Source organism: Daucus carota, chromosome 4 (genome assembly GCF_001625215.2).
Source record: "Daucus carota subsp. sativus chromosome 4, DH1 v3.0, whole genome shotgun sequence".
Lineage (NCBI taxonomy): Eukaryota > Viridiplantae > Streptophyta > Magnoliopsida > Apiales > Apiaceae > Daucus > Daucus carota.
In genome coordinates, this window is record NC_030384.2 from 45,664,352 (window position 1) to 45,684,837 (window position 20,486).

General features: G+C 34.0%; 2 protein-coding genes across 3 annotated transcripts; both read left to right on the forward strand.

Annotated features, from left to right (window-relative positions):
- The first annotated feature begins 1,024 nt into the window (after window positions 1-1,024).
- On the forward strand, window positions 1,025-4,584 carry LOC108216417 (uncharacterized). The gene is made up of 10 exons (XM_017389173.2): window positions 1,025-1,610; window positions 1,688-1,877; window positions 2,002-2,135; window positions 2,602-2,714; window positions 2,832-2,955; window positions 3,066-3,221; window positions 3,716-3,871; window positions 3,961-4,040; window positions 4,142-4,191; window positions 4,272-4,584. Exons 1-10 carry the CDS (start codon window positions 1,227-1,229, stop codon window positions 4,406-4,408), a joined length of 1,524 nt encoding a protein of 507 aa, XP_017244662.1. The 5' UTR covers window positions 1,025-1,226; the 3' UTR covers window positions 4,409-4,584.
- An 11,187-nt stretch (window positions 4,585-15,771) lies between these two features.
- LOC108216477 (B3 domain-containing protein At2g36080) lies at window positions 15,772-20,071 on the forward strand. Of its 2 annotated transcripts, none has more exons than XM_017389241.2 (3): window positions 15,772-16,655; window positions 17,203-17,411; window positions 19,436-20,071. In XM_017389241.2, the coding sequence occupies exons 1-3, from the start codon at window positions 16,028-16,030 to the stop codon at window positions 19,487-19,489; spliced, it is 891 nt and encodes a 296-aa protein (XP_017244730.1). In that variant the 5' UTR covers window positions 15,772-16,027; the 3' UTR covers window positions 19,490-20,071. The 2 variants fall into 2 exon arrangements, with proteins under 2 accessions (XP_017244730.1, XP_017244731.1); XM_017389242.2 differs by having other exon boundaries at window positions 19,439-20,071.
- Window positions 20,072-20,486: the final 415 nt, after the last annotated feature.

Here is a 20,486-nt window from a genome sequence, read left to right on the forward strand (position 1 = left end):
CACGACAAATAAGCTCCCAACTTAATAAATTAAATCATGTTAAGTCAAACCGGCTCAAACATTGTATGCATACATCTAATAAAATGTTTTTAAATAAATTATTTGAAAATCTGTGTACTTATTTCAAATTAAGTAAATTTGTCAAAGATTATTGCATCCCAAAACCCGAACACGTAACCACTTTCTCAGTCACTTCTTTTGGACTTGAATCCTATCTTCTAAAAGATAGTCTTACGGACGACAAAAAACAGAAAGAAGAATAGAATCTTAAAATGTTGAGCAAGTTGATGGGAAAGCAAGACAAGAAGCTTGGAAGCAATATTCAATCTAATAAACTCGTTTACATATGCATGTATAATTGTATATACATTATACTAGTATAATATTTACGTAAAATAAAAATTGTTCCAATCGAAGTTTAGCTGGCACAATATAGCCACATGCATTTGGAACCAATCAGCCTATTAATATAATCCAAAGACTCGCTTCGATCTAATCAAACGGAGGCCACGAATAATTGAGATTGACAACAAAGTTTGATAATTAATTGAGCGCGCCAAATTTTCTTGGACAAATAAGGCACGGCATGAAAGCAATGTCTTAACTGATGCAAAATGTATCAACCGTTCACTCTATTTCCCTTGTCGTCAATTTTCTGAAAATGGAGATAATGGCCAATCAAGAAATCACAAAGAATGATAATCGGAAAAAGAAAAAAAAAACAACCGAATATGCACTTGAAAATCGTTAGTTTAGGTTTTGGCAGAAATCTCAGTTTCGGTAATTATTTAGTAAGCAATGACAGGGCCGAATTTGTCTACGAATGTCAAGTGGGTGATTTAATTTCGTATCATTTATGCATATAGGTTTTTTTCATCCCAAATTCGTGTCCCTGACATTTCTCTTCCACGTGATCATTTCCAAAAAAAAAAATAAGTCCATTATGGTATTAGTATTAGTATTAATGATAATAAAGTAGAATACCTTTTCTAAAATCTCAAATCATAGAATTGAGATTCTCCTTGACATGAATATAGACTGTAGTCCACCACATAAGGTCCAACAGGGCATCAAAAAGGTTGGCCTGGCCTATCATCAGCTAATAACCTTCTCAGTGTCTCATACTTTGTAAATAGGTTGGTTACTTTTAAGAGATTCTCCCCCTCTTTCTATCATCTCTGGTGTTTTTGTTACCAATTGGTATTCTCAAAAGTATAGGTAGAAAAATGAGGGTCTTACAATTCTCATGCAGTTTAATCTTCCTTCTTTTGTGCTCTGCTCTTTGTTTATCGTATGCAGCTCCAAGATTTCCTGGTTCGGTCATTAAGCCTGAACAAATATCTTCCTCTACGGTAGCAAAATCCGAAAATGAGTTGTACAAAACTAAGTATTTCACCCAAATACTTGATCACTTTAACTATAGTCCACAGAGTTACCATAAGTTTCAACAGAGATATCTGATCAATGATACTTATTGGGGTGGAGCCAAGAAGAATGCCCCAATCTTTGTTTACACAGGAAACGAAGGCGATATCGAATGGTTTACTCAGAACACTGGCTTTATGTTCGACATTGCCCCACAGTTCAAAGCTCTCCTAGTTTTCATTGAGGTTGGTAATTGTAGTTTAATCCAATGTAGCAGTGACTAATTGTAGCTCTCTGTTTTTAATGCTGTATATGTTTCCAGCATAGGTTTTATGGGAAATCTATTCCTTATGGAGGTAATAAAGAAGTAGCTTACGCGAATTCAAGCACACTTGGACATTTAAGTTCTACACAGGCATTGGCGGATTATGCCACAATAATCATTGATCTCAAAAAGAATTTGTCTGCAACTGATTCTCCGGTTGTCGTGTTTGGAGGCTCCTATGGAGGAAGTATGTACACATATATCTCTGCAAACTCGTGTCAGAAAATGTAGACATTGCTATATAAATTTTAATCTTGGGCTTTGTGAAGTAAGTTATGGAATTATGTGATTTTTCCGGTTATAAATTGCAGTGCTGGCGGCGTGGTTTAGGCTGAAGTACCCACATGTAGCACTTGGAGCTTTGGCATCTTCAGCACCAATCCTCAATTTCGAAGATATAACTTCACCATATAGTTTTGCCAACATCATCACTCAAGACTTCAGGGTAAGTTACTTTTAGTTATTCCTGAGATTCTGTTTCCGCAGATACTTTTGTGGAATATAAAGAACATGACACAGTTGTACTGGTACTAGATGAGGTTTAAGATAAGGGTGCAAGTGGGGGATGGACACAGACATGCACCAATAACTGATGATATACTACTGTATAACAAATTGCTAGATTCCAATAGACTTGTTAACTTGACAACCATGCATATTTTGCTAGTTTATAAAATAATTCGTATTTTTAGACATTCTAGTATCACTTTTTTTATTATGATGTCGGGTAGAAGTTCAATGGAGTACCCTTAAATGGAGTACTAGTTAGAGACCGTATGTTCTACAATCTCCAATTAACATTTCATTCAAAGGAGGGAAGGGTACTCCGCTGAGCTGAACCTTGTGATGTCACAGTAATATTAAATAAAAGATATATTTGCGTTATAACATTGGAAAGTGAATAAACACAGAGTGAAAGTGAAAACTGTTACAAAGTGATCAAAGGGTCCTGGCAAAAAATTGAAGACACTGCTAAACAGCCCGGAGGACTCGACTTGCTTCAGAAATCATTTCACATATGCAAGTAATTACACTGACTCCCGGTTTCGGATTCTGTTATTTTACCACGCACAGTCTGTACATATTCATCACGCGGACAGACAGACAATATCCTGATGTTAATCAATTAATTTGTTTCTAGGAATACTATTGGTGCTGATTCTCTTAGCGGTTGGCTTAGCACGGCATTCGTTTACACGGGGATGACAGATTATCCAACTCCTTCTAATTTCCTTAATCCAATGCCAGCTTATCCAGTCAAGCAGGTATCTCTATGACCATATTCGACATTTAGTACTATGTTATAGCAAGATGTTTTATCCACCCGGGGCGCTTGGATTGAATATGAAGTGTGGTTGTTTGTCTTAATGTGCAGATGTGCAAAGCAATAGATAACCCGGTCCATGGAAATGACACTTTTGCAAAGTTATATGCTGCTGCTAATATCTACTACAACTACACCGGCCATGCCAAATGTTTTGATCTTGATGATCATTCTGATCCTCACGGCCTTGACGAATGGAGCTGGCAGGTACTTACTCTAATAATTTCAACTTAGTTCAAATAATTCGCATGTCCTAAATTTTCTCCCAAATGAAATGGTAAACCAAATGGTTGATTTCAATTGGACGATTTATGTATATAGAGGTCGTATTAATTTTAACATGAGTGAAACCGATCAAACATTTTCAATTAGGATTTGATAAAAAAAAATTGTGTTTTGTGACACTTAGCATTTTCCAGAAAATGAAAATAAGAATCTATTTCTTGCATCTCACTCTCACTGTATATGGTATCTCTGCCTATTTTGAGGGGTGAGTGGGTGCCTTTTGTTGCTTGTGGATTTTCGTTCACAAGGTATGCTGCTGCTAATGAGCAAAAATGATGTCAAAACAAACAAACAATCAAGTTGGTGATTGCAGTTTTCCGGAAAGAAAAATTTATTTGCATAAAATTGTAATAATTTTTTTTTTTTTGAGTATGTAACTGAAAATGTCGAAATAAGGCCTGTAGAATATTTTATAGGCTTGCACAGAGATGGTAATGCCAACAGATGGGAGCAATGAGGAGAGCATATTTCCAGTGAGCGAACCGAGCTACAAGGATTGGGCCGAATCATGCCACGATTATTATGGTGTTTGGCCCAGACCCAACTGGATTACCACCGAGTTTGGAGGCCATGTATTTCACTCCTTACCAAAGTTTCTGAATTATAAACCATAGAAATCAAAAATGTACTCGTAAGCTTATTTTTTTCCTGTGTCATGCAGGATATCAAAAGAGTTTTGAAGCGATTCGGGAGCAATATTATATTTTTTAATGGACTCAGAGATCCTTGGAGCGGTGGAGGGTAAAAATCTATACACTACATTTACAATAAAAATAGTCAAAATATATTCTTATATTTTAAATTATAGGATCAGGAAAATAATACACAATTATTTGGTGCAGGGTACTAGAGGATATCTCTAAAACCATAATAGCTATAGTTGCAAAAGAAGGTCAGTTGCTAATTAAACTACATTGCTAAATTGGGTTAGTTTTTCCCTGATTTCTCACGTTTATAATATTCAAAATGCAGGGGCTCACCATGTAGACCTGAGGTATGCAACTAAAGAAGATCCAGAATGGCTAAAAGAAATAAGGAGCAGAGAAATCAAAATCATTACGAAATGGCTCTCCCAATACTACACAAGCTTGTTCCATCTTTCTCGCTAATTTATTTTGTCTCGTGCAAACATAGATATGCACGAACTTTTTAAATTAAATAATTAAGGATCAAGAGTAAAACAATTTCTTTTGAGATGGAAGATATATAAAAATGTTATATAACAATCTTAAAAATTGCCTGAACAGATACTGCACAAGTATCCGTTCTTACGAGTTACGAATTATATTTGGATTTTGGGTTCCTGCCAATGTAAACAATAATAGTTTCATTTATAATTATTGGGCCTGCTCAAATATGGACCAGTGGACCACTTCCAACATTAGGCCCTTATTTTCTTTAAAGCGTCTTTTTCCACGGTGGGCCAATACAATAATGAGCCGATACGAGTTCAGATTAACTAGATTCAGACAACTGGTTTCGCGGAGAAGAAAATGAAGAAAAGAAAAAGTATCTTCAGACGATTACAAGTCAAATTGAATCTGAATTCTCCACTAAACTTGATTTGGGCGGTGTATGGTCCTGGGTCAGAGAAGAGAGAAATACCAGAACATGCGTTCCTTCAGCCTTCAGGTACAGTAACAAGCGACAGGAATCACTAATCAGAAAGGCCAAGAGATCCTAGAGCCTCTAACTTAAAAAAAAAAATAGTGTATAATTTTTTAGCATCAGCTGAATATTTTTTTTAATATAATTTTTTTAGTCTTTACTGAATTATAAATATCATAAAGAGAGACCTATGATAAAAAAAATACTAAAACATATAAAAAATAATAGTTAACAAAAATAAAATAAAAAATAACGATAAAATGGAGACATTTAAATTTGTCGTATATTGTATTTAATGAAAATTATCATAGCAATTACTAATGATTTGTCAGAAGTTTTACAACAAAGAACACAGAATATTATAAATGTTATGACAATGGTTCGAAGTATGAAGATTAAACTGCAGCTATTAAGGCAGGACGAATTGGAAACATTTTTAGAAGATGTTTACTGCTATAAAACTTGTTTACTACTCCTTCTGTTTTTTATTATATGACACTTTTGACTTGGTCATCTATCTTTAGGTGGATTGATCGGATAGTAAAAGTTATTATTTTTAATTAATTTTTTTTGTGAATTAAAATTTTGATTGCATATTTTTATTCAGAAAAATAAAATTTCAAAAATAATATTTTTAACTATCCGGTCAAAACACTTAAAAGTGTGTGCAAAAAAGTCAAACGTCATATATTAAAAAACAGAGGGAGTAACATTTTTATTTAACTAATTATATATGGATAACCGTTTTATAAAAGAAAACACAAAGTTACAATTTTGTATCGGCTCTCTAAATCCTGAATCCTAGGAATTCATTTTCAAGTTTCAACAATTCAAAACTTGTCCGCCTTGCACAAATTTATTCAGAAGATTTCTCTTTACTGGACTGGGAGTTGTTGTCAATTCAGTTAGATAATTATACCTATGATGTGAGCACGGATAAAAATTTCTTTGGACTTGAAAATATAAGAATTCTTTCTACGGTTTGGCTAGTGTGTGCCCATGAGCACATGTTAAGCACTAACATTAATAAAAATGGAGGGTTTTGATTGGTGTGGTTGTTGTAACTGCAGGGGGGTCCACCATTATTAAAGAAGGTAAGCCAATAGAAACCCTCCAATTTCATAAATTTTGGTGCTTAATGTGTGCCCATGGGCACACCATAGAAAAACCGTTCTTTCTATCATGATAGTTAAGACACGCAACTTACCAGTGTAATAGAATAAGAGATGAATGACCGGATGATAGTATGACAATATATATTGAGAAATCTATTTTAACAAGGTGGATAAAGAAATATTTCAGCCCCTAAATCTGTAATATAATGTGGACATCGTTTTACATATATCATTTTAACAGGTTTAACATTTATAATTTATAAAAATAACAAATAAAAATCAATTACAATCAGCGAATGAATAAAAACAGCATCACTATGCTAAAATTTATGTTTAATCATTCATCATCCAGAGACTCGAGTAAAAATTCTCTCAATTTAATCATATTAAACTGAAATTCGCATATTAATATTTATTTGATACGGTTTATCTTTGTTAATGTTGATGCAGCAGAAATTTTTGTATATCCGGATTCAAATTTGTTTGAGACAACTTTAAAAAGCTAAAAATACTCATATAATTAACAAACAATTATAATTTTCTTGTAGAATATTAACGTTACTCAAATTTTAATATACATATACTATTATTATTTTATAAATATAGGTATTATATAAATTTAATTAAATTCGATTTAATATTCTTCTTTTTTTGAAACCATTTAATATTCTTTCATTACTGATATGTATCTAAAAAAATATTGATTGAATTTTTACACGGCTGTACATCTGAACCAAAAAAACGGTTGTTCATATTCAGAAAGTGTTTTTATTTCTTCAGTAAAAAATATATATAATAATTTATTTAAAACAAATACGATGTGACGCCTATTTACAAAGTCAAGCACTTTGACTTTTTGAAATCGACTACCTAGCAGTCTAGCTCATCTTTTCCGGACACTCACAAGCATGTAAACCAGGAACTGCAGCGACTTTGCACATGTAACCAGAAACTGCAATTTTGCATAGACATTTTCTTTTAAATAACACGTAACCAATTTCATACTAATAGGTAAGTGAAAATCTATTTCTAACTTCTAAGCGCACCATACATGAGTTGTGTCATTCCATCCCCTATCAAACCTGGATATACATAACATCTCCCAATAGCTAGTGATGACAATGTCAACCATTGACAGCCTAGGTTACCTAACTTAAACATTTGTGATAATTTCTTCTATGCAAATTTTTTGCAAGATTTATGTATATGCTAATCAGCCATATCACTCTAAATGTTTAATCATTGTCATTAAAATTCTAGGATCCATTCTTAAAACTTTAACATGAACCTAATAATTAAGTTGCGTAAAGAGAAAATTGACAATTATTTCAGTAAAAAAATCACGGATAATCTATTTGGAGCATATATTTATATATCACCTTGTCCCAAAATTGATATAATGAATTCGCACTGTACGTATATCATGCACGTCTGCCTAATGCATATATATGAGATGGTATTTAGCAGTCGAATCAGTAGTAAAAATTAAGACTAGAAAATTGTATCACTAATTTCAGGGATCTGTTTAAATCTAAATAAATTTTCTAATAATTTGTAACTAGAATTAAAGCCAGAAAGCTGGAGAAAGAAACTACTACTATTTGTTAAATTTTGACTCTAACCTGAGACTAAGTCTCATTAGTCTCTCTGATTGGGTCCTATTTGAATCCACCTGGTTATATATCCCCTGGTCTGCAAAATATCTCGCGGAAATTATTACGAGGGTCATGTAAATTAGTTACAGGACTTCAAAGAAAATTTATCTGTGGTGTTTAAGATCCAGCCCCACATAATTACTAAAGAGTCCAAGATAACGGCTCGTGATTTGGTGGGAAGAGATAGCTCCATCTTATTGAATGGTCCATCCCCCAACTGAGCTTTTATACATTTATATGATACCCTTGCCCAAGAGGTCCCCCTCGTCCTCTAAACGCCTTTGTAACCTAATTTTATGTAGATAGACACCAAGAAAGTTGAATGCGTTTGGCAGAAGAATTCGATTCTTCACCTGAAACCATATTTATATTTCTAACTAATCCCCTTTATAGATTATCATCATGTATGTTTCATGCATTTTTATATTATAAATTATAAATAAACGAACATAAGATAGGACAAGATTTTACTCTCAGATAGAATTGAACACAAAAAAAAGAAGCTCCCAAACAAATTGTCATAATTATTAGCAATAATTCTAGAAAAAAAAACATAAATTAAACGTGTATATTACATAGATACATTGAGTTGGCGGTTGTTCAAAGCAAATGATATATGCTACAAATTTAAGTCATATCTCCCCGAAGTTTATTAATAAATAAAATATGAATGGCAAGATTATATGATACGTGCGGATTTAAAATAAATTAGCTAGATGCTAGAAAAACTAAATCTAAAAGATTACTCTAAATTAGTAAAAACTAATGGGTTCTTTTTCTGTTTCTAGATTGAAGGGATAGAGTCTAATTATCTTTACAGCACAAAATACAAAGAATGTATACAGAGATTCGAGCTAGCGCAAACAAAAAATTTAAAACATGGGGAAATATCCTGAAACCTGAAATACAAGATGAGTTCAAAACGTTAACTCGTCAACAGATTCCGGATCCCCAGATGGTCCCTAGTTAGCTTGCCAACCTATGATTGGAACACCGAAAGTATTAAGTAAAGATGCTACTTTTATCTGATCGATAAACGGTAGATTAAACTAATTCCTTAACTAATAATACAAAGATTACTATAATCCAGATGCGTATCAACCTTTAGATTTTGATACATTGATCTTGGTCCGAAAGTACAGCTTTGGACATTTATGTTGTTACATTGAACTGATGCTTTTATGTATGTATACAATACCTCTCTTAAGATCGGTTCTGAACAATTAACATATAAGAAAACTTGGTCATTATAATTTCACGTGTATAACTAACCTTTTCATTATTCCACAACGAATAATTTAAGAACTGCAACTAGATGGTGGTCTTACAAAAACAGGTGTATATTAATAAGAAATTGATGAAACTAATGTCCATAAAATGTAAACAATTTCATGTGCTCATAATAGAAGGCATAATTTTTGTGAGGGGTAGCATCTTTTTTCCCAGAGTCATCACTTTCATTAATTAAGTATATAGATATGCCGGGGTTGTGTTGTTCCTAATCAGGTATTGCGTGCTTGAATTATTGTGTACAGGACGGACTATGATAAGTTCTTTTCACGGCCGCTATCGCATATCTAAAAGAAGTTTTAAAATACTTGTAATCTATGATGTTAATAAATCATGACGATGATAGTGACATTATGTTTCGTAATTTTTTAGCATCAGGGACAAATCGATGACCTTTCATATTTCAAATTATATTAGCCCGAACAATATGAATGTTTGTAGTGAAATATCTTAAGGCTCACTGCAAACTAATTACCACTCGCGAAATTTTGTTAGGAAGGAAACCGGTATGTGACGCCTAAAAGGTGACATATATTAAAACCTATACCTACTGGCTGTAACTGTTGAAGAGCATGCTGCAATCTAAAGAATGCAGAAGCTTCTACAGAAAGAATGACAGCACATTGACAGCTCATTAGTCATGCTAGTTAGTTACATAACAGAATATTCTGTTTTAGATTCACAGTTAGTTAGTCATCAGTCTTGTATATAAACTCTAGTCTAGTTGTCTTGTTAGTTAAGCTTTCTGTTAATACAATTCTTTTTACAGTTTCTTCTTCATCATGCTCAAGTTACATTCTTCATACTGTAAACTTTATCATGGTATCAGAGCGAGGTTACGATCCTCGGACCTGTGGGTTATGGGCCCACAGTCCAATGGACAATCTCCACAGTTCACTGTGGCTCAGTATAATCAACTACTTTCTATGCTGAATCAGATTCCAGGAAACACTAATCAGGATGGAAACAATCATCATGCATTACTGGCAGAGTGGCAGGTAAGTTTTGCTTTCTGACTGATCATCATATCAAATCTGGATGGCTGATAGATAGTGGGGCTACAGATCATATATGTTCATCATTGTCAGATTTTATCAGATACAAGTCTGTAGAATCAGATGAGTTTATTACTATTCCTAATGGAAAGCATGTGGCCATTAAACATATTGGTTCTGTACAGTTAAATGCAGATCTAGTTCTGGAAAATGTACTTCATGTACCTGAATTTCAGTTTAACTTGTTGTCTGTGCAAAGGATATGTAAGGACTTGGGATGTACAATGTTATTCACAAAGGATGAGTGTGTTTTACAGGGCCTTTCACAGAGCAAGTCTCAGACAGTTCTTGGTAAAATACATGGAGGGTTATACAGCATTAATCAAGTTGGAGATGCTGTTGATTTCAAGAGTTGCAATATAGCTGTGAAGGATGCAAAATTGTGGCACATCAGATTAGGACATATACCTTTTGACAGAATCAAACTCATTCTTCCTTCTGTGGATACTTCTCATCATGATTTTGTTTGTCAAGTTTGTCCAATGGCAAAGCAGACTAGAAATAGTTTTTCTCATAGCAGTATAAAGACAAAATCTAGTTTTGAGCTGATACACATTGATGTGTGGGGACCATATCAGACTAAATCTACTACAGGATGTAATCAATTTTTGACAATTGTTGATGATTTTAGTAGATTTACTTGGGTACATTTGCTTAAGCACAAATCAGAATGTGTTCAAATCATGAGCAATTTCTTTGAATATGTTTCTAAGCAGTTCAAAACTACTGTTGCTATGGTTAGATCAGATAATGCCAAGGAGTTTTGTTTTGGTGAAATGCAGAAATTATTTCAAGCTAATGGAATAATTCATCAAACCAGTTGTAGCTATACTCCACAGCAGAATGGAGTAGTTGAGAGAAAACACAGGTTCCTTCTTGAAACTGCTAGATCTTTACTGTTTCAGTCTAAAGTTCCTACAAAGTATTGGGGAGAGTGCATTATGTGTGCTACATACTTGATTAATAGAGTCCCTTTACACAGTATTAACAATGATACACCATATTTTAGACTCTATCAAGAATCTCCAGATTTCAGCTTGTTAAGATCATTTGGATGTCTTTGTTTTGTTACAACACCTGCAGTTCAGAGGAGTAAATTTGATCCTAGAGCTAATAAGTGTGTTTTCATGGGTTATACTCCATCTCAGAAAGGCTACAAGGTGTTGAATTTGGCCACTGGCAAAATTGTTATTTCCAGAGATTTGGTTTTCCATGAAAATCATTTTCCTTTTCATTCTGGTTCTAATGCACAGTCACAGCCAGAAAATACTTTCAGTGGTACTTATTTACCAAAATTTTCTGGTCATGATCCATGTGTAGATGATATTGATTTTGATAATCAATATATGTCTCAAAATCATAATTCTATGACAAATTCATCTGGAACTGCTGGTAGTCATAACTCAGATTTATCTGGTAATACTGGGATTCATGATGATGTTTCACATCAAGTTGATTCTAACAATGAAATTTCAGAAAATGAAATTTCAGAAAATGTGGAATATGTTCCAGAGTCTTCTCATGTTATTGATATCAGTACTGCAGAAGTCACACCAGTACTCAGAAAATCTTCAAGAATTTCTAAAGTGCCTTCTTACTTGAAATCTTATCAGTGTAATGTTGTTACAAATAATACACACTGGTGTAATTTAGTACAACATTCAGCTGCTGTTGCTCAGTGCACATTGACAGAACCTAAATCATATGCAGAAGCTGCTGCCAATCCTTTGTGGCAAGATGCTATGCAGAATGAATTGAAGGCTTTACATCATACACACACATGGGAATTAGTTCCATTACCACCTGGAAAGAAGGCTATTGGTTCCAGATGGGTGTTTAAAGTGAAACTGAAAGCAGATGGCAGTCTAGATAAATGCAAGGCTAGACTTGTAGCTAAGGGCTTTAACCAAAAATATGGTATAGATTTTGAAGAAACTTTTTCACCAGTTGTGAAAATGGGAACTATCAGAATTTTATTGGCATTGGCAGCTAGTAAGAAATGGGATGTATACCAGTTGGATGTGAACAATGCTTTTCTGCATGGTGATTTGATTGAAGAAGTATATATGACAGTGCCTGAGGGGATACCAAATCCACATAATTTGGTATGTTTGCTTAAAAAGTCAATTTATGGCTTGAGACAAGCTTCTAGAATGTGGAATGCTAAACTTGTGGCAGAATTGTTGGCTCAAGGTTTTACACAAAGTAAAAATGATTATAGTCTATTCATTAGAAATCAGGATGGGAAAATTTGCATTGCTGCAGTATATGTAGATGATGTACTGTTGACTGGCACAGATACAGAAGGAATTCAAGCTCTTAAGTCTCACCTTGACAATTTGTTCAAAATCAAGGATTTAGGAAAAGCTCATTATTTCCTTGGAATAGAAATTGATCAGACTGCTGATGGTTTTGTTCTCAGCCAAAGAAAATTTGCAAAAGAGCTACTGAAATCTGCAGATTTGGATTTGTCAAAATCAGTTGTCACTCCTTTACCACTTCACTTGAAGCTTAGTAAGCTTGATGGTGATGTACTTGATGCACCAGAGAGATACAGGTCATTGGTGGGGAAACTAAATTACTTGACTAATACCAGACCAGATTTATCATATGTGGTGCAAAGCCTAAGTCAGTTCATGAATGAGCCTAGATCTTCTCATTGGTCTGCTTTAGAACATACATTGAGATATGTTAATTCAACTGTTCATCAAGGAATTCTTCTTAATTCTTCAGACAATCTAAAATTGCAGGCTTTTTCTGATGCAGACTGGGCATCATGTCCAGATTCTAGAAGGTCTATCACAGGTTATATTCTGTTGTTTGGAAATTTACCAGTCACATGGAAATCAAAGAAGCAGCCTACTGTGTCTAAATCTTCTTCAGAAGCTGAATACAGAGCTATGGCTTCAGCAGCATCAGAAGTTACATGGGCAGTGAGACTCTTGGAAGATCTTGGAGTAACTAATCTAAAGCCGGTCACACTACACTGTGATAATCAGAGTGCTCTACACATTGCAAAGAATCCAGTGTTCCATGAGAGGACAAAACACATAGAACTTGATTGTCATTTTACTAGAGACAAAGTAATGGAAGGATTATTGCAGCTGACATATCTTCCAACAAAGTCACAACTGGCAGATGTGTTCACAAAGATTTCACCTTCTGTACAGTTCAATAATATGTTGTCCAAGTTAGGAGTTTGTGATTTGAATACTCCCAACTTGAGGGAGGCTGTTGAAGAGCATGCTGCAATCTAAAGAATGCAGAAGCTTCTACAGAAAGAATGCCAGCACATTGACAGCTCATTAGTCATGCTAGTTAGTTACATAACAGAATATTCTGTTTTAGATTCACAGTTAGTTAGTCATCAGTCTTGTATATAAACTCTAGTCTAGTTGTCTTGTTAGTTAAGCTTTCTGTTAATACAATTCTTTTTACAGTTTCTTCTTCATCATGCTCAAGTTACATTCTTCATACTGTAAACTTTATCAGTAACAGGGGTAGATTGTTGGGTGTTGGACCGGCTAATTAACAGCATGTTCATTTGTTAAAACGTACTTACTCACCCGTAAATTAGACTTTGAATTTGATAGTATATATTTACGGTATCAAATATCGATAGTTGACCGAAAGAGGGGAAATGAACTCCATCTCAGTGAAGGTGTATTCGATCAAAAATATTATTTTAAATTCTATAAATATTATTGCGGTCAAAAAAAATGACTATTAAAGTCATTCTAAAAGTTGGAGGTTAAAAATGATATGAAAGTGAGAGAGTATAATTTTTTGTTTGTTGGCATCTGTTGAGAGATGTCAACAATTTAAATTGCTCTTGTAAATCTCGCGTCAACTTTTCAAGAATCTAGGAGAACCAGGTGAAAGTCCTGATAAAATTCTATCAATTAATATTTTTTAAAATTCATAAATTTTAGCACAGTTAAATTATAAATTATATACACTCATATTCTGAAAAGTAACTAGGATTGTAATTTTAATTTTTAAAACTCATAATATTGATTATATTAATCAACATCAAAATTTATCTCAGGTGCTTCATTAATTTTGGCGATAATAATGAACGATATTATTTTTTTTTTTTTTGAGAATATGAACGATATTATTATTATTTTGTATTCTCTTTTCATACCATTTTAGAAGAGTAGTCTAAGTAGAGAATTTTACTATTGCACGCTATTGTCTCAACTTAGATTCTCAAACCTCAGCCATTTAAGAAGCGAAAAAATAATCATGATACAAGACTGAATGCAATGTATTGGTTCTCTGGATTACATGCAGTAGTGTTCTATGTCTTATAACAGTGCTACGTCTACCGCATCACTTTAGAGTATGTGTGAGCGATACGGGCAAAACATGATGGGAGTATATATAGAAGTTAGTGTTGTCATTAGTTTAGAATTGAAATGAGAGTTGACAGTTGAGAGTTAGAACTGTGAGGAGAAGATTGAAACACGAAAGCACATAAGTAAATGTGAAGGTAGGTGTATATAGAGGACAAATATCGTGCCATCAAAGGATAGAGTAGTATTTAGCAAGTGACTCCCTCCTGACACACTAGTCTCTCTATTTTGTTCTACTTATTACGTGCTCGTATATCAAATGATGGGTCCCGCACCAGAACTAAATCTCAACACGCGGTGAAATAATTCTTAAAAGAATATTTGAGATTTATTTCAACTATAATCTCATATATAAACAAAAGGTTTTTCAACTATAATCTAAGTGTGTTTTTCAACTATAATCTTAAAGACACACTAGTTTTATGGACATTTTTTTGAATACTTATATATAAGAAAAAAAAAAACACACAACATATGTAATAGTCATTTACTTACACAAATCAAATGGTACATCCATTTTAAATATTTGAGACTAGATAATTTATAATAGATATGATTTAGTTTATATAAATAAATAAAATGAAAAATATCCGATAACTTATTTAATATAAAATAATGATAATTTTATTATTGCTTAATATATTTTTAAAATTATATAAATAAAATAAATAAATAATTCTAACTTAAATGATTGATAGTTGTTTAAGCATTTTATATTATTATATTCTACATTAAATGGTAAATTCACTTGTGAAATTATTCTTTTTCATTAAATGGTAAGAACTTGGAATTGTTCACACTAGCTGACATGAAACAGTGATTTGTGTCTCCACTAAAAAAAAAAAAGGATTATTTTGTTATAGATATTTGGAAAGAAAAATTGATGATCAACTTCAATGAAACATAATATTAGCTTGTACTGGCACAATGTGGATGTAAATTGAAAAAACTGACCACAAACACTACTGCTACGGCATCAGAAGTGTTTCACTGCTACTTGATGACATGTTAACAAAACATGAAACATGGCGTGTAACTCGGAGAGTAGAATAGCCTGTAATTTTACTATATACTGAATCTTTTTCCTTTCTCAAGGGTCAACCTCAGCACTCTTAACTTAGGAGGTACATGGGATTTGTACACATACATACATGCTCTGCCATTGCAGTACACACAGATCAATCCTAAATATGCACATACACAGTATAGAGTAATTAAAGATCACTATTTACAGAACATATTTGCTAGGTCAATTTTATTTTCCAAAATCAAATGCCTACTTGTACTTTATATATGGCCATAACAGTAAAAAAGAATTAAATTTTATTAAAACTTCTATTAGTACTAGTGCACCTAATAATATAATGACATATTTGGTTTTTTCAGCACGCAAAACTTAAAAGTTCACTGATACTTGTTTGTTTGTATTGTATATACATGTACACCAAAATACATACACAGATGTTTCGTCTAGTTTCTCCTCTTACATCCATATGAAACAGTTCCCACATCAGAACCATAATCATCACGCATCTCATAGTTTCACACATTAATTCACTTCACCACCGGACATCAAACAACAATCAACACATACACATTTTCCTAGACCTCTTACATCCTCGTCTCTCTAAAATAAATTGTTGTAGCATGTCCATGAATCACCTCTCTTCAGAAAAGCTGTGGTGGATGGAATCACCAACCAAAGGAGCAGTTCCCCAAAATACCCTTTTCGATTTCAACCAAAATCACCAAGAGAACCACCAATCAAACCAAGATGGTGAGGATAGAGAGGGAATTGTAGCAGAGAGAGAGGCGATGTTCGAGAAGCCGCTGACTCCCAGTGACGTAGGCAAGCTGAACCGCCTGGTGATACCCAAACAACACGCCGAGAGGTACTTCCCAATCGGCGGCGCTAGCAGCGGCGGCGCTGGCGAGTCCGTCGAGAAAGGATTGATTCTGAGCTTCGAGGACGAGTTAAACAAGATTTGGAGATTCAGATACTCTTACTGGAACAGCAGCCAGAGCTACGTGCTCACAAAAGGGTGGAGCCGTTTTGTAAAGGAGAAGCAGCTTCAAGCCGGGGATACAGTCGTGTTTGAGCGGTTCAGAGACGACGGAGACCGGTTTTTTATAGGGTGGAGGCGACGGAGCACGGCGGTGGCTCCGCCAGCTGGTGGGTGGACCCCGGGGCTTTACTCTGGACATCCTTATCCTTCTCAGAACTCCCGTCCAAATGGACCTCCTCTTCCATACCAACCTCACTGTCCTCATGCAGGTATCGCTACATTCCAAAAACCCTATCTTTCTTTTTCTTTTCTTAGTTTCGTATTCTTACCGAACTTTGTATGTGGACATTTATACCCTGCAGCTAATATACATTTTAATGGTTTTTATATTTACATTTAGGCACATTTTCCAAGTGTGAATTAAGATTATATATAATATTGTGCTAAACTTATCGCCCACCACAGTACAATAAAACCAGCCTGGCTAGTTCTCATAATTTAACTAAAACATGAATTTTAGTTTTGATTGACATTTGGAATAAGTAGTTTTCATTTTAGTTTAAAAGTTCCGGCTGCTCGCTCATGTTCATTTTTAGTTGCACAAAAAGTTTAAATGATAGTGAAATGACACAAAAAATAAAAAAAGATAAATGCCTAGAGAAATATCTTATCAAATCCATTACACAATTCTGTCAAATACTTGTACCTAGCCAGCTGAGTATACTGTACTTAGGTTCCCATTATATATGTACTTGTGACATGAAAATGGGAAGCGAAAGTGAGTGAAAATAAGTTCACGTGGTGGTGTTAATACAGAAAGAGCAGAAGCATCAGCTGGTGTGCAAAATCAAACATCCAGCGGGAGCAGCAGGACCCTGAGGTTGTTTGGTGTGGACCTGGAATGCCAGTTAGAAGAGCCATCGCCAGATGGTCCGAGCCAGCTGGGTGAGCCACAAAACTACTCCCAGAGCTCGTCTAGTGCAACAACCAGTCATGACCATGTTTCAAATTATCAGAATCACGTGGTAAGCCATTAATCTCAGCAGTCTTTATCTTTTATAAAATACTACTCCCTCTGTCCCAGTCAATTGTATACGTTTCTTTTTCACTGCTCGACACGCTTTTTAAGGCACTTATAAAACATAGTTCTACAACTTATTTGTAAGATTTTTTTTTTTGTATAAAAGTATAAATATTATACTTTTATACAGAAAAAGAAAATTTTAAAAATAATTTACAGAACTATACTATATTGAAGCATTAAAGTCTGTGTCGCGCCCCCGTCCCCCAATGTATACTATTGACGGGGACGGAGGGAGTAGTTTCTTAGACTGTTAGCAGCAAGTGGTATGTGTAACATATAATTTGACCTGATTTATATTTTATTAGTATGATTCATTAGCCGCCTCCTTTCCTCAGACAATCATACAATATTTTATTTCAGTTTATGTGATGCAGAATAGTGCAACTCATGCCGTAAACTAAGTCATGGTCACAGGGTCATACCTGCCTAACAGACTATTAGTTTGTATTAAAAAATTATAATGTCCGGTTGTATTTATTAAATTATATTTTCAAATAATGATATAAACGTGCAAGGCAGTGAAATTGAATACACGAATACATGATTATAAAACTACAAACTGTTAGTAGCTTAATTTAAAACGATAAATGAAATAGATTTATATATATCGGCAGAGTTTATTTATGCCAATAGGCTGTGCACTCATACGAGATGTTGATCACTACGTATAACTTGTTTATATTTCGTTTGTCTATTTTTCCACAGATTGTGTTTAGTTAATTGCCACTGCCTGAAAACTTCATGTTCTGACTTTAATTCGCATTGGGAGCGTTATTCAAGTCATTTGCCTGTGTATCCCCGCTGTTTTTTAATGTTTAAATGCTCTATTCGTCAACATTGCACCTTCAGCCCGTCCTTCCTAGACTTCCGACTCTTCTTGCGAGTTGCTAGTTCCGTATATTTAATGTAAACGACTTGCATTACTGTAGTAATATCCAAACTGGATACGTATTAAAAATGTTAAAAATATATTTTATGTACAAATTTATCAGAAACCTGAGTTAATTATGAAATTTCAAACTCTTAAACCACAAAAAGTTATAGACAATTTTCAAAACATAATTAACTTAATTTGTCTATAGTAGAACCTCGTTATATATGCGTAAGGTGGGTGGCTCCTTCCCTTAAATTTGGACTGTGTTTATACCAACTAACTGAATAATATCCACGTACATTGTACTATTATTGATAGTGGAATCTCTTGTTCTTTGCTCTCAATGCTAGGTAACTTCTTGTCATGCATAAATTTGCTTTTGTTAGAGTAGTGGTAGATAACACCTGTTTTTTAATCATTCATATAAAGAAAAACAACACGGTGCTTAAATTTAGGAGTTTAGCTAGATTTTTTGTGCATACAAAAAGCTATGTTATGCAACTTGATCATGTGTGCAGGCCTACCGGGATGGGGATATATCTAGGTTTCCTTTTGTATAGTTAGGCTATTGCAGATTATGGGGCTAATGGTCCAGATTGATAGATATTGACATTGCATAACATGGAGTGAACCACAATGTACCTTGAAGTTGAAGTTGTGGTTTGTTAATTGCCAAACTTGTTTTGCTCTGGTGTCTTAGGAGTCAAATAACAAACATATTAGGGTTGTGCTAGATGGCAAGGGCAACAAAAGTCCCTTTAAACCAAAGGCAAGGGCGCCATGATGTGAACTTGGAACAAACATGCCAATATAAGAATGGAACTTTGACCTCCTCAATGAACTATATGGTTTGTCAAATATACAATACTGAAAATATTGATAGTGCAGCGGTTTAGACCTCAGACAAATATTTGTAGATAGAGTAGTACAAATATACACATCGGAAGTTGATGTTATGGTCCACCATAGGAATGGTGGTAGAATATTGAGTTTTATATGCTCATCACTGTGTACACATTGTTAATGCATGTTCCTCTTTAGAAGAAAGTACTCTAATTATTTGTGCAACACTCTGTATATATGGTTTGCAGCAGGATATCAATTTCTCAAGAGATGTAAGCCAGACGAGACATCACCAAGGATAAGATGCCTGGATGTGACCTGTTGACTATTCAAGCCACTTAACCTAAATCTGAAAAATATGTGATATTTAATCTCAATGAAGAAACCAGGTGAATGTTAAAATCACCTCTCCCCGGTCAGAGGTATAGCATGATGACAAAATTGCTTCTTTTCAAAATGCTCCATAGGTAAATATTAGAAGGACTTAAAGAAATGAAATTGGGAAAAAAGAGGTACGTACATGACATCCAGGCAACCAGAAATCATACTCTGGTCTTTGCAGCTGCTAGGATTCAAGATATGCATATCCAGAAGGCTACTGTTGAGATTCTACTAGAAGATCTTAATTGACTTTGCTAAAATTACGTAACAAAATTATTAGGTTGCAGGAGATTGTGGTTCAGTGGGTGGGTGGGTGGGTGCAGGATATGGGATTAGCTAGGCTACATGTAGTTGATTTCAAATCTTGTAGTACAAAGTAGCAACTTCTTGTTCATAGCTATACCATGTAATGAGTTGTTATTTTGCTGCATTGTTTTTGTTTATTGCTCCTGAATATTAATTTTGGTTCTAGAAATTAAAGTTTCAAAGAGTAAATTTTTGAACACCTTCAAACATTTCCATCTCATTATCTAAATTTTTTCTGCACCTTTCCGTTTCCTCTCTTTCTTTATTATGGAACCCCTACTTTCCCTTGTTTCTTATATATTATCAATATTCATCAAAATCAACAAAAATTAGAAAACAAACATGGACATTTTTTTTTCATGTTACTAAAATATATGTTAAAGTTAAAAATTAAAGTTTTCATGCAAATAAATTGGAGAAAATTGTGAATATAAATTTCCGTAAAAATAGATGCATAATAATAAAACTCACAACATATACAAATATAATCATTTATTATTAATTTTGAGTTGTGCACTAAAAATGTTCATTTATACATATTCACAATTGTAAGTTTAATTTTATTTACTAAATAAGGTTAAGAGAAATAAGTCTTAACTTTAAGCTTACACC